This window comes from Ursus americanus, chromosome 11, assembly GCF_024610735.1.
Source record: "Ursus americanus isolate L20-20 chromosome 11, mUrsAme1.1.p, whole genome shotgun sequence".
NCBI lineage: Eukaryota > Metazoa > Chordata > Mammalia > Carnivora > Ursidae > Ursus > Ursus americanus.
Window position 1 is genome coordinate 67,060,641 of NC_142137.1, and position 21,493 is coordinate 67,082,133.

The window sequence follows — 21,493 nt, forward strand, 5'->3', positions numbered from 1 at the left end:
TATTTGACACAATCTTTTTCAATGCCACACTGTCCTGATAATTGTAGATTTACAGTAATCTTAAAATTAAGTAATGTCTCTGAATTTGGTTGTTCTTTAACAAAGTTATTTTGGCTACGCTAGTTTGTTTGCCTTTCCATATAAATTTTAGAATCAGTTTATCTCTTAAAAAAAAAAAAATCTCCTGAGTTTGTAATACAGACTGAGTCTTCCAATCCATGAACATGGATTACCTATCTATTTGTTCCATCATCTTTTATTTTTTTTCACCTATGTTTGGTAATTTCCAGCATAGAAACATTGCCAGGTATTTAAAAAATTTTACACCTAAGTATTTCCTGGGTTTTGGTACAACTATAAATAATACTTTCAGGATTTTTTTCTTTTTTAATGTCAAATTCCAATTTTCTTTGCTAGTATATAAAAATGATTGATTCTGTGTATTTCTTTATATCCTGTGACCTTTCGAAACTAAACTCATTACTTCTGGGACTTTTTTTGGGGGGGTGACTATTTAGGATTTCTACATACCCAATTATGTTGCCTGTGAATAGAAACTGTTCAATTTCTTCCTCTCCAATCTGTATGCCTTCTATTTCTTAATCTTGCTTTATTTCATGGGGTAGGACCTCCAGTAAAATACTGAATAGGAGTAGTGAGAACAGATATCCTTATACTGTTCCTGATCTTAAGAGAAAAGCACCCAGTCTTTCACTGTTAAGGATGATATTAGCTGTAGACTTTTTGTAGCTGTCCTCTACCCGTTTGAGGACATTCCCTTCTGTTCCCAAATTGTTGAATTTTGACAAAAGCATTTTGTGCATCTATTAAGGTGAACATGTGATTTTTCTGTAGTCCGTTAATATTTTACATTAATATTTCCAGAATAAATTGAAGTCATGATATATTATTTTTAATTTGATCTGCTAGTATTTTGTTAGGGATTTATGTGTCTATGTTCACAAGAGATATTAATCTCTAGTTTTTTTGGTGAGATCTTTAGTTTTCCCATCAGGGTAATGCTGGTCTTATAAAATAAGTTAGTAAATATTCCATCTTCTTCTATATTCTGAAAAAGTTTATCTAGAACTGGTATTCTTTGTTCCTTAAAAGGTTGTAAGTAATATTCCTGTATTATCTTTTTAAGGTCTTAGGATCTAAAGTGAGGCCTTCTCTTTCATTCCTGATTTTGGCAATTTGTGTCGTCTTCTTTTTTCTCAGCCTGTCTGGCTAAAGGTTTATCAATTTTATTCATATTTTCAAAGACACAGCTTTTAGTTTCATTGAATTACCTTGTTGTTTTTCTATTATCAACCTCTTTGATTTGTGCCCTTACCTTTATTAGTCTCTGCCCTCTGCCTGCTTTCATTTCAAATAGCTCTTCCTTCTCAAGCTTCTTAAAATTGAAGTTTAAATAACTGATTTAAGGTTTCTTCTTTTCTGTCAGTATTTAACACTAAAAATTTCCCAAGTACTGCTCTGGCTGCATCCTTCAAATTTGGATATACTGTTGTCTTCCTTCATTCAATTAAAAATATTTTCTGGGATGCCTGGGTGGCTCAGTCGGTTGAGCATCTGGACTTTGCTCAGGTCACGATCTTAGGGTCCTGGGATCGAACCCCACGTTGGGAATCCCCACTCAGAGGGGAGTTTGCTTGTCTTTATCCCTCTCCCTCGTCCCTCCCCCCACTCATGCTCTATCAAATAAATAAATAAAATCTTTAAAAACTATATTTTCTAATTATATTGTGACTTCCTTTTTGACCCACGGAATATTTAGAAGTGTTAATTTCCAAATATTTGGTAATTTCCAGATACATCTGTTGAACTTTAGCTTAATTCCATTGTGGTTGGAGAACAGGCTTTGTATGTTTTCAATTCTTTTAAAACTTGGTTTGTTTTATGGCACAGAATATGGTCTGTCTTGGTGAATGTTCCACATGCACTTGAAAAGAATGTATATTCTGTTGTTGTTGGACAGAGGGCTATACATATGTCTATTAGGTCAAATTGGTTGATAGCGTTTTTCAGGTTTTCTCCTTACTGATTTTATGTCAGCTCATTCCGTTGATTACTGAAACAGGAGTATTGAAGGCAGGGGCTAGTCAGATCATCAAAGTCTTTTGTAGCTAAGTTAAGGAGTCTGAAGTTTACCTTGAGTTATGGGAAGCTGTTGGGAGATTAACCTTAAGAAATGGAGTAACATGGTAAAAAAAAAAATTTTTTTTTAACTTGACAAGATTGAAAATAGGTTGGAGGAAAGCCAAAGCAGCAGTGGGGAAAACTATTAGGGAGGCTTTTAATGATAACCAAGAAGAAACATGTACTTGATTTAAAGCAGTGGCTCTGAGAATGATGAAGAAACAGATTTAGGAACAATTAAAAGAACAGAATCTAATAACCATTTGAAAAAGGTGGAGAGTCATGTATAACAGAGAGGAGATGGTTATGGTTCTTGGTTTCTAGTTTGGAATATTTTATAAGACACTGCCAGATATTTTTCCGACATGATTGTACCATTTTACACTGCAACCAATGATGAAGGAGTATGAGAGTTCCAGTTGTTCCACATCCTCACCAATATTTGATGCTGTCAGCCTTTTTGGTTTTAGGCATTTAAGTGGGTACATGGTAGTATCTCCTTGTGTCTTTAATTTGCAATTCCCTGAAAACTAACGATGCTGAGCACTTTTTCATATTCATGTTAGCATTTATGTTTATTTTTGTGTGAAGTGTCTGTTCTTTTACTCATTTTTAATTTGGACTGTTGGCGTTTTAAATGAGTTATCAGCTCTTTATTCTGGAAACAAATTCTTCATCAGATATATGTACATATATACTGCAAATATCATCTCTTCTGTGACTTATCTATTCACTTTGTTAAAGGTACCTTTTGATGAACAGTTTTATTTTCATAATGTCTCTTTTATCAAATTTTTTCTTTTATTGTTATTGCATTGTGTCCTGTCTCAGATATTGCTGCCTACCTCAAAGTCACAGAAATTCTCCTGTAAGTTTGTTTTACCTTTTACTTTTAGGTCTTTGATCCATCTCAAATTAATTTTTGTGTGTTGGATGAAATGCATTCATTTTTCCCCCATATGGATATCTAATAGTTCCAGAATTATTTGCTGAAAACATTTTACTTTCCTCACTAAGCTGATTTGTGCTTTGTTTGAAAATCAATTGCCTATATAAGTATGGGCATATCTCTGGACTCTATTCCATTTCATTGATCTATTTGTTTATTATTATATAAATACCATAACTGTCTTCATTACTAGAGCTCTATAATAAATCTCTAAGCTAGGTAGTACAAATTTTCTGGTTTTGTTCTTCCTTTTCAAGATTGACTATTCTAGGTCTTTGGCGTATTCATATAATTTTAAAGTCAGCTTGTCAATTTCTATTTTTAAAGAGCTTTTGGGATTATGATTGTGATTGCATTAAATATGAAATACCAATTTTAAGTAGAGAAGAGAGGAGAAATTCTGAGGACATAGAAAGTAAAAAGGGAGAGCTTATGCGTACCAAGTGAAACAAATACTCAAAAATTCCATTAATTTCACAACAGGAAAGTCACCAAAGCTTTCACAATGGTAGCTTCATTGCCCTGGTTGGAGAAGAAACCAAACTGAAATTATTTCCTCTTCATTCTTATTAATAAAACACCTGAATTGTAGCTGGCCATACAGATAACTGAATAAAGAGTACATTACTTATCTTTCTGTCTACTTAAGTGTGACCACTGATTAAAATGGGCTCTAAGTGGATGTGTCACATGCAACTTCTGAGAAGTATCCTTAAAAGAGTATGTGCCTTTCTTTACCCTTCTGTTTTCCTTCTTGCTATGAGCAGGTGGCAGCTGGAATTAAAGCAGCCATCTCAACCATGAGGTAGCATGCTAAAGAAGGCAGAACAGCAAGAAAGAGGAGCCCAAGTCCCTAATGATCATGGAGCTGCTGCCACACCAGCTACGGCCTGCCTACCTATGGAATCATATGCAGAGTTAAGCCATTACTATCATCTACTTTCTTCGTAATGCAGCCAAACCTAACTCTAATACATCACAGTTTTAACTATCTATATGCCAGTGATCCTGAAGTTGTACCTTCAGCCACAATCTTTCCAGACTCATCTATCCAACAGCTACTGGAACATTTCCACTTGGATGTCCAACAGGTCTTTCAAACTTAACTATCCAAATCAGAACTCTTTACTTTTTTTCTCCCTAAAGTCTTCCTCCATTCATCCTCCCCACTGCAACTAAATGGCAAACGGTTTTTGGTGAAAAATGATAACTGATCTATCTTGTAGCTCAAGCCCAACACCTAGATGTTGCTTCTGATTCCTTTTTTCCCCCCTCACCCTGTTCAAACCAACTGTCAAAACAATTCCTGCTCTCTGCCATCTACATACATCCCAAATCCGTCTACCTTTCTTCACCTTTACCGTTACACATCTAGTTGAAATCACCACCATCTGTGACCTGGAACAGTGCAAAAGCACCCTCAATGTGTTTTTTGTAACCTAAGAAATCCTTCCCAGAGAGATGAAAAAGTTCTGGAGACAGACAGTAGTGGTAGCTTCACAAGAACATAAATGCCACCAAACTATACACCTAAAAGTGGCTAAAATGGTAAATTTTATGTTAGGTGAAAAAAAAAATCTTTCCTGAAAACAATATAGCCTCCTATATATTTTTCTAATATTATATAGATGTCGTTCACACTGAAGTCTTTAATCCATCTGGAAACCACTGTTGTGAATGCAGAGTAACAGGAATCTAATGTAGTCTTTATTCTATATGGATACCACGTATTTCAACATCATTTAGTGAATAGGGTATGCTTCCCCCTGTTTTAGAATACCACTCATCGGTATGCGAAGCTCCCATATTTAGGTGGGTGTGTTTCTAGGCTTTCCATTCTATTCCATCTGACCACTTTTCTAACCCTGAACCAATCCTAGCAATTAACACTTAACAATTAAGTAGTCTTAATTATTACAGCTTTATATTAAGTTTGATATCTGGGAGGAAGGGACTTCATTTTATTTTTTTTTCAAAACTGATTTACCGATTTTTAGTCCTTTTCCTTTCCATATATATTTTAGGTTCAGCATGTCCAGTTCCATGAAAAATCATGTACAATTTTAATTGGAATTGCACTGAACTTGTAGAATTGAGGAAAACTGACAGCTTTATGATACTGAGTCTTCCCACCCATGAATATGGTGTATCTCTTCATTTACTTGGGTCTTCTGTTACGTGTTTCAATAGAACATTATAATTTTCTCCCTAGAGAACTGTACAGCTTCGGTTTGATCTATTTCTAGAAACCTTTGGTTTTGAATACTGGTACTAATAGTACCTTTTTTTTACATTTAAATTTCTAGTTAGTTATTGCTGGTACATAGAAGTTATTTTTTAATTCAGAAATCTTCCTGAAGACCATTTTTTTCACCATTTATTGAGTACTACTTCCTATTCCCAATAATTTGTGTCTCTACCTTACAAATACATGTATATGTATGCCTACACATATACACACATTTTTCTTTTGTTTTGTGTCCAGGATGTTTATTCTGTTCCACTGTTCTGTCTTGTATTACTACCACACTGTCTTAAATGCTGTAGTTTTATATTTTGACAGTATTAGTCTTCTACCTCAAACTTTTTTTAGCTATTTATGTTAGTTTACTTTTCCAGATAAATACTGCAATTATTTTGCAGGTTCTTCCCCAGAGCCTACCTAAGTTATATGATTTGGGGGCTCTGAAGACCATTCTGACACCCCTAAACAAAGTAGCCTCTCCAATCACTCTTTATTACATCACCATCTACCTTCTCGTTAACTGATTTTGCTATCTTTCTCCCCCCACTGTAATTGGTTGCCTGTTCATAATTGTATTCCCAGTGTCTAGAACAGCGCCTGGCACATACCAGGTGCACAAAAATGTTTGCTAAATAAATGGATGGAGATTTTAAATCTGGATGATTCAGAGAAACACAGGAAGAAAAGCAGGTTTTGAAGTAATGGTGAAAGGTAAGACCTATCTCAGTCTGAGAAGAGGTGCTTTGATTACTCACAGGTGATTAATGTGTAGGCCTCAGGCCAGCACCTGGGCACAAGAGTGGATGATCAATGAGATGGTCAAGGAGAAGTATGCATGCAAAATGGGGGGGGGGGGAGATACTTGGAAATAACAAGTGCTGACAAGGATGTGGAAAAAAAGAAACCCTTGTTTTCTTTTGCACTGTTGGTGGGAATGCAAGCTGGTGCAGCCACTGTGGAAAACAGTATAGAAGTTCCTCAAAAAATTACAGAATTACCATATGATCTAGTACTTCCATTACTGGGTATTTACCCAAAGTAAATGAAAACATTAATTCAGAAAGATATAAGCACCCTTATGTTTATTGCAGCATTATTTACCATAGCCAAGATATGGAAGCAGCCCACATGTCCATCCATTGGTGCATAGATAAAGCAAGTGTGATCTATATATGCAATGGACTATTGCTCAGCCTTAAAAAAGAATGGAATCTTACCATTTGCAACATGATGGATCTAGAGATTACAATGTTAAGTGAAATAAGTCAGACAAATACGATAAGATTTCACTCATATGTGGAATTTAAGAAACAAAGAAAAAAGAGACAGACTTTTAAATATAGAGAACTGGTGGTTGCCAGAGAGAAGGTTGATGGGCAGATGTGTGAAACAGGTGAAGAGGATTAAGAGTACACTTAACAGCGATGAGCACTGAGTAATGCAGAATTGCTTAATCTTTATATTGCACACCTGAAACTAATCTTACATTCTATGTCATTATACCTGAATACAAATTTTTAAAAATTAAAAAAAATGCAAAAACAATTTTTAATTAAATAAAGACACTTTGTAAGAACCATACCTAGGGCGAACGCAGAACCAGCAATACGGAAACCAAAAAGAGGAAAAACTCTGAGGGCTAAAAAGAGGGAAATGAATATAAGAGCTGGGTTTATAAATCACATAAACCCATGAAGTAGTAATGTGCAGCAGCATTAGCTTAATTGGGAACTACAATTTAACCTAAGGGACCAAAGCAAGAGTCTCATACCTCCACTGGTAAAAATAACTAAAGAGAGAAGTCTATCAGACACACATCAAAATGTGGGGAAAGGATTAATTTTAGAACCCTCTGGGGTCTTACAATGACCGTTCGGGGCTTAAAAATCTATTAGCATTCGATCTATGCACCCTCTCAGGTCACAGCTAGAAGCTGTGATCTGGCAGGTTCCGATCTGAATGAGACTGTTTCTTACTCCTTCTCATCATCTTTCCGTGACTACCCAGTGGGAGGCTGACGGTACCGGCAGGTGCTCTGGGGGCCTCAGAGAGGAACCAGAGATGGGCAGTGACAGGGAAAGAAGAGTCGGGCGGCCCAGGCTCCGAGAGGCCCTCACTCCCAGCTAGGGGTCGGCGGGTCAGCCGGTGTGTCAGGGGCCGCGCCCCCGCGCCGTCCTCCCCACTCCCCGCAGTGCCGGCTTCGCCGACGCCCTCGCCCGCCCCCACGAGCCCGGGTTCCCCTTCCTACCTACCGGCACGCGGACTCCGCCAGCCCTCAGTCGCTCACTGCCGACCCAATTGGCATTGGAGCACCCCTTTCTCGGCCGTTCCCAGCCTGAGCCCTCCGGCCGGCTCCCGGCGGCACGTGATACCGCCCCCGTCGCGCCCCGCTCCGCCCCCTCAGCCCAGCTCCCGCTCCGCCTGCCTCCGGCGCGCCCCACCCACAAGAGCGTCGCCGACCGATGACGTAGCCGGCGCAGGAACGCTTGGCAAGGCCCAAGGGCTGGTGGTTCCGAGGTTTGAGGTACGTGGTGTGGGCTCTGCCAGCGAGAGGGGAAAGTGGGGTACGTGGAAAACAGAGGGCTCCCGAGGAAAGGAGGCAGGGGAAGAAAAGACCTAGAAACCTGTCTTCCAGGTGCTGGGGTACAGGGCGGTGCCCCGCACCTCTCGGGGCCCTTCCTGAAGAGGCTTGGAAGCTGTCCCGCAGTAATTGAACCGTGAATTTCATTGCGGGAGATAATGGCTCGCGCCCAGGTGTAGAAGTTTAAGGATTAAGTTGGCGTCGGTGCGTGGGATATTTTCCTCCTTGGGCAGATCATTGGGAAACCTGATTTATGTGGTAAAAGAACACGAGATCTGGAGACCTGGCTTCTCTCTCTTTTTTTTTTTTTTTTTTTTGCCCCGGAGCCAGTCTTTTCTATCTCATCTGTGAAATGAGATAGTCGGCCTCACCATCCTTTTCACAGCTACTGTTCTGTGATTTCTGCCTCCCAGAATCTTATCTTTTATCATTATGCTGGGTGGGACTAGAAATCTTGTGACTCTTGTTCTAAACTTGGATTGGGCAGGTTGCTTGCTTTCATTAGAATTGACTTGGGTAGCATTTGCAAGTAAGATTTCTGCATTAATATTCCAATAGACTCATTTTAATTTTAAAAATAAAAATATCTATTTTTTTAATGTTAGCCCTGTTTTTTATAGACTTAAATGTTTAATGTGACATTTAATATTTTGCCTCATTTCAAGAAGCAAATCTCCAAAGTATATTGAAAAAGTTGATGTTTTTTAATTTATTGTCACCTTACCTCTTTTATTAGCATTTTAAAGGTCATCTGCATCTTCTGACTGGGAAAAGATGGTCAACGTCTTGAAAGGAGTGCTAATAGAATGGTTAGTAGTTTTGATACTTAATGAAATTTAAATCTCCATATTGAATCTTGATGTATGTGTACCTCCTCTAGAATCCATGTTTTCATTTTCTTTTAAGATCTAGATGAATCAAGTCCTTCAGCTTTCTCAACTTCATTTTTCTTTTTTTTTTTTTTTTTTTAAAGATTTTATTTATTTATTTGACAGAGATAGAGACAGCCAGTGAGAGAGGGAACACAAGCAGGGGGAGCGGGAGAGGAAGAAGCAGGCTCCTAGCAGAAGAGCCTGATGTGGGGCTCGATCCCATAACGCCGGGATCACGCCCTGAGCCGAAGGCAGACGCTTAACCGCTGTGCCACCCAGGCGCCCCTCATTTTTCTTATATAACAAGTGGAACAGATTTTGTTGCTGCGCTTCTTCCTGGTGCCAAATTTCTTTTCTTTTTTTTTTTTTTTTTTTTTTAAGTTTTTATTTTTTCATTTGATACAGCACAGGCAGAGGAAGGGGGAGAAGCACTCTGGGATTATGACCCAAGCCGGAGGCAGACGCTTAACCGACTGAGCCACTCAGGTGCTCCCCTGGTGCCAAATTTCAGTGTCTCAGTCCAGTTGATGTAACTGGCATATTTCCAGCACGTTTTGGTCAGGGACAGTGTAGTTTTTAGATAACGTTCTTTAGAGGAACAGTGTTTCTATTGTCCTCCATTAGGGATTGACTAGAATTTTAGGGCCTCCCTATGTCTTCACCACCACAAACTGTGCTCTTGAAAAAGAGTAAGAAAATCAAGAGCCGGTTTCCTGAACTAGGCACACATTTCATAGGAGAAGCTGGAAACCTTAAGGGGCAGCATTGAATTTCTCAAAGCAAGCTACATAGGGCTTTATTATCACACAGTCTGAAAACCTGAACTACTGGACCAGTTCTTGCTCAGTCTCCACTTGCTTGTGATGGCAGGGCTGGGGAGAATAAAAACCAAACCGTGGGATACTTCTGGCATTGGAACAGCATTGTCCTATGGAAATATAATGTGAGCCACATATGTAGTCTTAAATCTATTAGCCACATTAAGAGTAAATTGAAGCAGGTACAATTAGTATGTTTTATATGACCCAGTGTGCCCAAAATATTTCAACATGTTCTAAATCTTCAAAGTTCTTACTAAGATTTCAAAATTTTGCTAAGTCGTTTTTCATACCACAGCTTCAAAATCCAGTGTGGAGTTTACTTTCACAGCCCGTCTCACAGGCTGGCCACATTTCAAGTGCTCAGTGGCGAGCAGTGCAGATTTAATGTTTGAATAGAGACACAACAAAGACAAAAAGAGCCGAGAGCCAGTGACGTAGGAGGGAAGCTGAGAGGGAATGTTTCATAAGGGTGAGTGGGCCATGTCCAGTGGTGATGAGACATGGAATAAGGTGAAGACACACTGGAAGTCAGCAATTTTTTTTTCTTTTCTTTTTCTTTTTTTTTTTAATGAGAGCTGTTTTAGTGGAGAGGTGGGATAGATGTCAGATTGGAATACTTTGGAAAGGAAGGTGAGGAAGTGGGGAGGCTCTTTGGAGAAGTTTTGTTGTATTAATGAGCAAAGGAATGGAGAAATGGGTTGATAGCTAAAGAAGGATATGGTAAAGGACTCTGGGTCTTGTTATTTTGATTTTAATGTGAGAGACTAGAATGCGTGTTGATAAGAATGAACTGCTTAGAGGGGCGCCTGCGTGGCTCAGTCAGTTAAGCGTCTGCCTTCAGCTCAGGTCATGATCTCAGGGTCCTGGGATCGAGCCCCACATCAGGCTCCCTGCCCAGCAGGGAGTCTGCTTCTCCCTCTCCCTCTGCACCTCTTCCCCACTTGTGCTCTTTCTCTCTCAAATGAATAAATAAAATCTTTTAAAAGAAATTAATAAACTGCTTAGAAAAGTATTCACTTGGGAAAGTGAGAGGAAGGGATCTAGATCCCATAAGTCCTAAACACGATGTGTTGTTTTCTTTTGGAAAAGACTTTTAGGCTAATTTTTGTATTTTATTTTTCTTAAAATGTTGTCATATATTAATGAATAGAAACATTTTTCTGGTTGGTCTTTCAGTGCTATCATTTTTTTTAACACAGAGGATACATTGTGTCAGCTATCAGTCTTCCCCCTTTTGTTTCTTCAGATTCTAGGTTTGATCTTCACCTCTGGATTTAATACATCTTCTCTCTTGCAAGATTTTTGTATTTTAGTTTTTGTTGATGTGTCAAGTTTTATTTATCTAGACTCTACTAGGAGGAGCATATTAGGTAAAGATCTGAATTCATGCCATTTGTTTTGTTTTGTTTTGTTTTGTTTTAGCTGAACAATTGTTTCACAGAATTTATTCCTTTCTCTAACGATAGATAATATCTCTTTTATCACATTGTTTCACTCTCCTTGTACTTTCCGTAATCCTGTCCCACATCCATTTTCTTTGTCATTATTGTCTATTCAAGAATAACCTTAGAATAATTTAGTCTGTTTCTAAAGTAATCCTTTTGGCATGATGATTGGGATTGTGTTAAATCTATAATTTGAAAAAATATGGCTGGACTGCACTTTAAAGAGCGGAACTCTAGGAGACACATTAAAATCTCAGTGGTAGGCTTTCAGTATAGCCTTGAGGACAGAATACAGATTTGTAAGAGGAGCTGAGGTGTTAGTTTTCTTTCCTGATTGGCTGAGCTGTCCGCCTGATTTGCTGTCATGTAATCAAACCTCTGAAAACCTGGGCTTTAATGGCCCTCTGTCACTTAGCTCTTTTGTGTAATCCCCAGAATAGCAGCAACAATATCATCTGGAACTTGTTGGAAGTGCAAAGTCTGAGACCTCACCCTAAATCTCCTAAATCAAAATTGTGTATGCAAAGGAACTTGTTAAGCATTTAAAGTTTGGGAAGCACTTAATTGGCTTAAGTTTGATAATCAGTTTTCCTGTGGAGAATTGTTTTGCACCAGGACCACTAAAATTTTATTTTGTAGATGGACATTGCCCTTGCAAAACTTTAATTTTTTCCTTCAAGGTGAATTCTAAAGTGTAGCCTGCACAATATTTTGAAAGGGTAACTGTCTTCCCAAAGATTAAATCTTCCAAAAAGACTTCAGGCCTATGAAATAACAGATTTATAAATGGCGTGGTCAGGGCTGATGGGTACTCCACAGTCAGATGTAGATGTTGGGATGGTAACTGGAAAAGTCCTTCAGTTTCCCTCATGTCTGTATTTGATGCCAGAGAAAATTCTTAATAACATAGTATCATTATATTTTTTACTTCATAATCCCCATAGATTATGTGGAGCATTTAGGTGTACTGGAGTCCAGAATTTGATAGGTCTGGAGTTCGTAGGCAAACCACTCAAGAATCTCCTAAAAGTACTTCATTATTCCAGTGATTTTCTCTCTGAATTCCAGCCACATCACCATACAAGGTCATCTGTCATAGCACAGGTAGTGCTGTTCCACACATTCTGTCCAGGCGGCCAGCAAAGTACTTATCAGGCATGAGTATCCTCATTCAAGAAGGGAGTCTGACTTTACCGCCTGTCTTAGGATGGCTTAACTTACTGCCATATTTAAATTCTGTGTCTTGTCAGTTCCTTTAATAATTTGGAGTCTATAGTAAAGAAGCATATAAATCAGATTATAATAGTGGCCATTTACACCCCACTATCAGTGAATTGGAAAAGTCAAGGTACTGGGATAGAAGAAGATGCTTTCCTCGCAAATACCCAAATCTAAAGCTAAATTGAAATTCTCTTGTTTATAAATTTGTGTGTGTGTTTTTTTTAAAAGATTTTATTTATTTATTTGACAGAGAGAGACAGCCAGCGAGAGAGGGAACACAAGCAGGGGGAGCGGGAGAGGAAGAAGCAGGCTCCCAGTGGAGGAGCCTGATGTGGGGCTCGATCCCAGAACGCTGGGATCACGCCCTGAGCCGAAGGCAGACGCTTAATGACTGAGCCACCCAGGCGCCCCTATAAATTTGTGGTTTTTTTTTTTTTTTTAAGATTTTATTTATTTATGTGACAGAGAGACAGCCAGCGAGAGAGGGAACACAGCAGGGGGAGTGGGAGAGGAAGAAGCAGGCTCATAGCGGAGGAGCCCGATGTGGGGCTCGATCCCACAATGCCGGGATCACGCCCTGAGCCGAAGGCAGACGCTTTAACGACTGCGCTACCCAGGCGCCCCTAAATTTGTGTTTTTATATCAGAATGAGATTGGTGAAAACTTCCTCTTTGTTGGGATCCACAACTGTCAACTGCCAGCCTCGCACTAAGCGTTTTCCCAAGCACAGCAATATCGAAGCAAGCAGCATATGCCCAACCAGTGCCTGTCCAGCTGCAGGTGCGAGAGCACATCTGTGGTGTGACAGTTATCCCACTTGGTTGGCAAGTGCTTCAGCCAGGAAGACTTGTTGAAGAGGTGCAAATTCCAGCCAGTTTACAACATAATAGCAAAGAATCTGGAGAAACATATTATTAGACCAGCCTTACCCTTACAGCGTTGGCTTATAAACCTATATTGTATCTGGGACGCAAATAAGAACTAAGACAAAAGCAGTCTTACCATTGTTCTGTTCTTTCACAGCATTTATATATCTCTTGTGAGCCTCTGCTTGTTAGAAGGGCCATATTCACTGAAGTTTCCTGGCCACCCAGAACAGTGTCTAAAATATGTATAGGAGGTACTTAGTAAATATTTGTATACTGAATGGATTTCGTCAACAGAATTGAGTCAAGAAATGTAATCTCAGCATAAATTCAGGTTATTAATGTTCCCTTAGAGTTGTTACCCCAGTAATAATAGTGGAGGTAAGAACAGATTCTGATAACTTGGATTCCAGTTTCAGTACAAAAAACGTTTATATGCCAGACCTCCTTTTTGGCAAGTTACATCAAAATAGCCCTTGAACGAAGTGACTATTATCTTCCAGTCTTAGTTTTTAAAAAGCAGGCTCTCACTGAGCTACCGATAGAATGATAGAGGTGCAGTCTTAAACAGCTGATCTAGAAGGCAATTTGTAATAGGTTTTTTGAGCTTTTATACAGTTGAACACAAGTGACCCTAAGGAGGTGATCAGAACTGCAGATAAAATGTAGTAGATTGAGGGGCGCCTGGGTAGTTCAGGCATTTACACATCCGACTCTTGATTTCAGCTCAAGTTATGATTTCAAGGTTGTGAGATCGAGCCCCGCTGTGTCGGGTTTCCCCGTGTAGCAGGGAGTCTGCTTGAGATTCTCTGATTCTCTCCCTGTGGCTCCCCCCTCCACCACCACCACCACCACCACCCCCACCCCCACCCCCACCGCCGAGTGCACTGGTGCATAGGCACGCGCGCTCTCTATCAAATAAATCTTTTAAAAAATGTAGGTAATTGTGCTAATAAAACAGAGTGTTGATGGTGGAGCTAGAGAATATAATGCTAAGTGAAATAAGTTGGTCGGAGAAAGTCAAATACCATGTGATTTCACTAATGTGAAATTTAAGAAACAAAACAAGCAAAGGGGAAAAATGCGAGACAAATCAAGAAATAGACTCTTAATTATAGAGAACAAACTGATGATGATGGGGAATAAGGAGTGCACCTATGGTGATGAGCACCCGGTGTTGAATGGAAATGTGGAAATGCTGAATCACTAAATTAAGCATTGTTTGTGACATTTTTATAATCAAATAATGTAGCTATTAAAGTATTTGAAAACATTTTAAGTGATATGGGCCAATGACATTGTGTAATACAATGGTAAATAAAAAGGTCTGAATGCCTCCATGAAATGACACTGAGCGTTTACCAGATACCATATTAAGCATTTGGCAATATTCGGTTCTCAGAACAACCCTATGAAATACAGGTTTTTTGGTTTTTTGGGTTTTTTTTTAAGATTGTATTCATTTCAGAGAGAGAGCGCACATGTGACCAAGCACAAGCAGGGGGGAAGAGCAGAGGGAAAAGCAGACTCCCCATTGAGCAGGGAGCCCGATGCAGGGCTCCATCCCAGAACCCCAGACCATGATGTGAGCCAAAGGCAGACTTTGAACCAACGGACTGAGCCACCCAGGTGCCCCAGATATAGGTACTCTTTTCCCCATTTTATAGATGCATAAACTTAGGCCCAGAGAAATTAATTGCTCACGGTTACACACCTGCTAAGGTGAGATTTTAAACCATAGTATTCTGGCTTCAGAGCCCAAGCTACTAAGCCTGATATAGACTGTCTAACACAAAACTAAGCAAATGTTAAGGTTTTATTTTTCCTTTTTAAGATTTATTTATTTGACAGAGAGCACAAACGGGGAGTAGCAGACAGAGGGAGAGGGAGAAGCAGGCTCCCTGCTGAGCAAGGAGCCCGATGTAGGGCTCCATCTCAGGACCCGGGGATCATGACCTGAGCCGAGGGCAGACACTTAACCGACTGAGCCACCCAGGCGCCCCTTTATTGTGTTAAGTTTTTAAAAAGAATGTGTGTGTGCATATTCTTAGAATATCATATACACAGGCTAGTAATAAGAAAAATATTTTTGTAATAGCAAATCCTTTAATAGGGATAGAAGTAGGTAATTTGAACCTTTCTACCAATATCCTCCCACACACCCAAAAACTCTTGGCATTTTAATTGCTCTTCATATGAGTATCTACTATGAGCAAAGTGTTTTTAGATGTATTCTCAAATCCAGCAACCCTGCAATATAAGTAGCACTGTCTCCATGTTACTACCTAGGACCCTAAGACATGGAGAGGTTTAGTGATTTTTTGTACCATATTTTGGTTGATTGAGCTGGGGCTTGGAGTTAGGCTGAGTCCAGTACTTTTTTTTAGCGTCATGTCTTTTTAACAATAAACCTATTGTATGCCATTTTGGGAACTTGGGACTGTTATTCTGGTTAGCTCAGTCTTTCTCTTAAGACCCTACTCGTTGGGGGCGCCTGGGTGGCTCAGTCGTTAAGTGTCTGCCTTTGGCTCAGGGCGTGATCCCAGAGTCCTGGGATCCAGCCTGCATCCGGCTCCTCCGCTGGGAGCCTGCTTCTTCCTCTCCCACTCCCCCTGCTTGTGTTCCCTCTCTCGCTGGCTGTCTCTCTCTCTGTCAAATAAATAAATAAAATCTTAAAAAAAAAAAAAAAAGACCCTACTCATTGCAAGTATTTATCGAGCACCTAGAATATGCTGGACCCTAGTAAAGATACCTGTATCTCAAGCTGGACAATACACTTATTCCAAAAACGCTTTGGAAGGTGCTTATAAGAAGGAAATAAACTTAAGCAAACAAAGCCATTTCATGTTCAATAACAGTTTTCTAAAACATTCTGTTCTCAGGACATACAGAATTTGGAGAAATACTTTTAAGATTTTTAAGTAATTACACCTGTTAGCTAATTATTAGCAGGAAAGATAGTTTACCATTGACCGAGCCAAGATTATCATTCTCCTGAGACGGACAGTGCTGACATTTTTGTGCAGGTGACCAGTGAAGTGTGTGGTCTGTTCTACCGCTAAAGACGTCATCCTAGTAGAGCCTTTGTGGTGTAATAGTTTTTTAGAGTCATGTTTTATAGGAGTTATACTCAGGTTATGAAGGAAGGAGTTGATTGATGTCTACCTTCTCATCTCCAGGTCAAAGACATTTTTTTCCTTGCTCACTAGTCCTGATTGCAGGACTTTAACCAAGGATGTCTGTGGGCACTTGGTTTTGTTTTTCTTTCTTAGCAGCAAGTTCTCCCATAGACTCTCTTCATGAAGAAGTGGGATAAATAGCCCTGTATTCAGGCAAGATATTCCAGTTTCCTCAGTGTTTCATAATAAAAGTCTCCTAAACTTTGTCCTTTTGAATCATTCTAAGTTATATTTCAGGTACATGCTCACAGTTCAGTCTCAGATTGCTGTTTCCTTTCAAAAAGTTGCACTGAGGCGATTAATAAGGGAAGTAGTTGCTTCAGTGTCTCACCAGCCAGTCACTTTCTAAGTATCTCATTTGTCAGTTAGCAGTGTTTCCCCAGGCCTGGGGAATGGCGCTGGTGTTCAGGATGGTTTGTCATAGAGCACAAAAAGGAGGGGGAGAACCAAAAATTGTTTTTATATGACCAGTTTACTTTATTTGAGGATAGAAACACATTAGGGTGACTGGTGATTCATACCAGGTGAAGTTAAGCTTAAAAGTTGGTTTAAAGGCAATTTAAAGAAAAATAATAAATAATATGTAGCTCAGGTGTTACAAGAGATGGCTAAATGAGCAAGGATAGTGTGCAAATGTCAAAAATTTTGAAAACACCAACAGGCTGATTCAAAACACATATGTGGGGGCGCCTGGGTGGCACAGCGGTTAAGCGTCTGCCTTCGGCTCAGGGCGTGATCCCGGCGTTCTGGGATCAAGCCCCACATCAGGCTCCTCCGCTATGAGCCTGCTTCTTGCTCTCCCACTCCCCCTGCTTGTGTTCCCTCTCTCGCTGGCTGTCTCTATCTCTGTCGAATAAATAAATAAAATCTTTAAAAAAAAAAAAACACATACGTGATTCCTGGCCCTGAGGTCTCCGTCCTTATCTTACCGCATCTGTTAACCAGCACCTGGTGCTAAGGATCGCTTCCTCTTCCTGAACGTCCTTTGTTCACTTACCTTCCAGGACTCAGGGTTTCCTTCCTACCTCAGTGGTCACTGCTTTATAATCTGCTTCGCTCATTTGTCCTTTCTTCCTAACCTCTGATCCTGGGGAGTCTGAGGCTTGGTCCTTGGTCTCTTCTCTGTAGCTATGTTCACTCCCTCGTCAGGGCTTGATGACTGACTTTTTCTCTTCAGTCTGGACTTTGCTGCTGAAGTCAGTATTGCATATCCACTTTCCTACTCAGTTTCTTCACTTGGGTGCCGGTAGGCATCTCACATGTAACATGCCTCAAACCCAACTCTTGATCTTCCCAGCAAACCTGTTCTTCCTACTTCCTTCTCATCTCAGTAAAAGGCAACTCCACTTTTTCATTTGCTCTGACCGAAAATGTTGGGAGTCTCCTTAATTCTTCTCCTTCAAAGTTGGAGTCTAGTCTCAGCAAAATTATGTTGAATTTACATCCAGTGTGTGTCTAGAATCCAAACACTTACCGTCTCAACTGTTACCACGTAGGTCCAAACCATTATCGTCGCTTGCCTGGGTTACTACAGTCTCCTTCTAATCAGTCTCCCTGTTTCTGCCCTTGCCTCCACTACCCTCCAGTCTTTTCTCAACCCTGCAAGCAGTATGATCCTTACGTTTAAAATTGAAGTCTGTTTGTAAGTTAAATCATGTCACTCAGTAAAAGCCGAAATTGCTTAAAGTCACCTCCAAGGCCCTATGTGATCTGGCCCAGCTATAACTAACTTTCTGACTTCATCTCCCACTCGTGTCCTTCTTAGTCGCCCCTCTCCAGCCCCCATGGCCTTACCGTTCACTCTGCCTGGGATGCTCTTGCCTGAGTCACCACACTGCCTTGCTTACTACCTCCTCCTGTTTGTTCAGATGTCACTGCTTGGTACCCCTTCCCTGTCTCCCCTGTCTAAAGTTACAAGATCCTATCACTTTCATCACTGCCATTTCTCACCCTACTTACCCTGTGTGTGTGTGTGTGTGTGTGTGTGTGTGTGTGTGGGTATCATAGTGCTACCAGTAGAATGTAAGCTCCAAAACAGGGAGGGCTCTGAATTGTTCACTGCTGAATATCCAGGAACAGAGTAGTGCCTAGCACATGACAGGTGCTCAGTAAATATTTATTGAAAGAGCTTACAGTAGCAAATGTACTTCTGAACCAACCAATTCTGCACATTAGAGTGGTCATTTTAATACTGCAGCCATAGAATATGACTGAATTTTGCCAAACCTAAGTGGACAAGCATAACCTAAGTGTTCTGAACCTAGGTGTAAGATGACAGGCATACTAGAAGCTAAATTTAAAATTTGTGTCAGTTCTGATGTGGGCAGACCTATTTATTTATTTGCGTCATTTTATGGTATGGTAAATTGTTAATAAAATTGTAATGGTAAGTTACTGAAAATAATTAGGAAAATCATCTTTTCAGGAGGACTTAACTTTATTAATAGTTAATAGACCATGAACCATACTCACTTAGTAATTGAAATAAAGCCTTTACCTTTATTAGGTTCACTTACACCCAATTTGTACTTGAAAGAAGTAAAACTTGTTTTTAATGTTTTCAGGAAATTACACTGACCTCTTTTGAATTCAGTCATCTTTGTGATTGACGTTGTCATTCCTCAAGAAACAATAAGATTTTGTAAAGTCATATGTTCTCGATTTTTTAAAAACCATGCTAATTAACATTTTTATATTCATCTTTTGCTAAACACATTATTGTACATTATTTTAGGTCTAAAGAGTGTCCTTTGTTGTGATTCAGGGTTTTTATGACAGATATCTCTTGGTAAATCCCAGAAATTGGGGTCGTTTTTTTTTTTTTTTTTTTAGATTATTTATTGGGGGCGTTGGGGGGAGGGATAGAGGGAGAAGGGGAGCTGAAATCAAGAGTTGGAATTTAACCAACTGACCCACCCGGGTGCCCCATGTAAATCCTAGAAATCGTATCCCTCTTTTCCTTGTGACTTACTCTATTCATTCCAAACTAAAAATCACAAATAAATAGAATTAAATTTGTATCTCTTCTTTGAGTTCAGTATTCTCAAGAAGATTTTGGTAAGATTTCCTTTAAAGATTCTGAGTGATAGTTCAAACTTACAAAGTTCAGAATTTCAAGGAAGAAAAACTTGAGAAGCACTGCAAGCCAAACACTATGCTTGACATTATTCTCCTTTAGTTTTTGTAACACTTCTGTTATGTAGGCTCATTTTGTAGCGGTGCAGATTAAGTACATATTAAGGCCACACAAGCAAGTGATAAAGCTGGGATTGAATCCAGAGCTGACTTTTGCTATACACCCTGCGTTATCACAGTGACTGCTTAACTGGTTTTGTAAATTAGTTTTCCACTGGCAACATAGTGAAAATCTATAGGCTTCTTTAATGGTCATGGACAAGTAAGGAAATTCGTTTTTTAAATCAGTTAAGGGAGCTGTGATTCTAGGCCCTATTAACTACAAAGCTCTGAACATTACTTTTTCACTTGTCAGTGACAAATTACTCTCTTAAAATCTTATCATTGGCCTCTTTCTCTAAAACTTAAAGGAAAAGTTCTAAAATGAAGCTATGTCTACAAATCATTAATGCTTGAGACAGAAGGAGTGAGGAGTTAAGTTTGGAACTTTTAAAGTTACCCTAAAAATTCTGCATGCCCAATTCTAATTACTCAGGCGTAATTTGACAACACAGTATGTCGTTATCGTATGTTTCTCGCTGCAGTGACCCTGCCATGAAGCAGTTCCTGCTGTACTTGGATGAATCAAATGCCTTAGGGAAGAAGTTCATCATTCAAGACATTGATGACACTCACGTCTTCGTTATCGCAGAGTTGGTGAACGTCCTCCAGGAGCGAGTAGGTGAATTAATGGACCAAAATGCTTTTTCTCTTACCCAGAAGTGAAGATGCTCAATATTGACCACTTAACAAATGTGAGAGATTGTCACCATTCAGTGTCCTGTGTGACAGATGAGACTTAGCGGCTTAGGCGCCTATCATGAGAAAAACTGTGATGTTGTTTGTTCAGGAAAAAAGTCCCTGAGCTGGTGTTCTTGTTTTGTTTTGTTTTTTTTTTCCAGTACATGTATCCTAGAATTTTAAAAAAGAAAAAAAAACAAAACTTCAATGGTTGTCTGTAATTTGGCTTTTATTATCCTACGTTAAAATATAAATGTAAATGGTTTTCCTACCTTTTTAATACCAGTTTAATACTTAAAGAATATAATGGAGTATGCCTTTATCAGTTTAAGGTGTTTGTTTTGCTTGTTCCTATTAATGTGGGATTTTGTAGTGGGGTTGTGGTTTGTTTTGTTCTAATTACAAACTGCACAGATTGATTACTTAGATAAATATGCCAAGGTGGGACCTTTGGTAATATTTATGTCTTTGCAAGTAATATCTCCGTACTGGCCAGCTCTATTGGTGAAGAAGATGGCGAAGAGAACCATGTTACATTGATGTAAGCTACACTTTGCATTTCCCTAAAAATATAGTGTTTTAAAAGTACAGAGGGTTTGAGATGCCTGGGTGGTTCAGTCGGTTAAGCGTCCCAGTCTTGATCTCAGCTCAGGTCTTGATCTCAAGGTCCTGAGTTCAAGGCCCACATATAGAAGATTAGAAATAACCAAATGGGAAAGGGGCATGTTGCATTGCAAGCTTTATCTTTTCCTTTTTCAAACTTTTTTGGTCACGTTTTCCTTTCCCATCAGAGCAAGTGTTCTTTGGTTTAAAAAAAGATCTGTTTTAACTATCATATGATTTCTCTCATCTATGGAACATAAGAACTAGAATGATCAGTAGGGGAAGAAAGGGATAAAGAAAGGGGGGGTAATCAGAAGGGGGAATGAAACATGAGAGACTATGGACTATGAGAAACAAACTGAGGGCTACAGAGGGGAGGGGGGTGGGGGAATGGGATAGACCGGTGATGGGTAGTAAGGAGGGCACATATTGCATGGTGCACTGGGTGTTATACACAACTAATGAATCATCGAGCCTTACATCGAAAACCGGGGATGTACTGTATGGTGACTAACATAATATAATAAAAAATCGTTATTAATAAAAAAAAAAAAAAAAAAGATCTGTTTTATTTGTGCCTTATTCCATATGAGAATCCGTTTAAACTCTTTTTAAAAAGAAATAAGGACTGTAGAAAGAGATTAGCATAAGGAA

General features: G+C 39.4%; 2 protein-coding genes across 8 annotated transcripts in view; one reads left to right on the top strand and one right to left on the bottom strand.

Annotated features, from left to right (window-relative positions):
• Positions 1-7,724, bottom strand: part of SERAC1 (serine active site containing 1) — a 59,123-nt gene extending 51,399 nt beyond the window's left edge. For 2 of the 7 annotated variants that reach the window (XM_087865623.1, XM_087865620.1), the window contains exons 1-2: positions 7,589-7,705; positions 6,919-6,975 (exon numbers count right to left, since the gene is read on the bottom strand). The gene's annotated coding sequence lies outside the window, so the exon portion shown is untranslated. Of the gene's footprint in view, positions 1-6,918; positions 6,976-7,584 lie in introns of all 7 variants that reach the window. The other 5 variants (XM_045805420.2, XM_087865618.1, XM_087865622.1 and 2 more) reach the window with 3 other exon arrangements.
• A 52-nt stretch (positions 7,725-7,776) lies between these two features.
• GTF2H5 (general transcription factor IIH subunit 5) lies at positions 7,777-20,567 on the top strand. The gene is made up of 3 exons (XM_045805422.2): positions 7,777-7,860; positions 8,654-8,726; positions 20,041-20,567. Exons 2-3 carry the CDS (start codon positions 8,692-8,694, stop codon positions 20,219-20,221), a joined length of 216 nt encoding a protein of 71 aa, XP_045661378.1. The 5' UTR covers positions 7,777-7,860; positions 8,654-8,691; the 3' UTR covers positions 20,222-20,567.
• Positions 20,568-21,493: the final 926 nt, after the last annotated feature.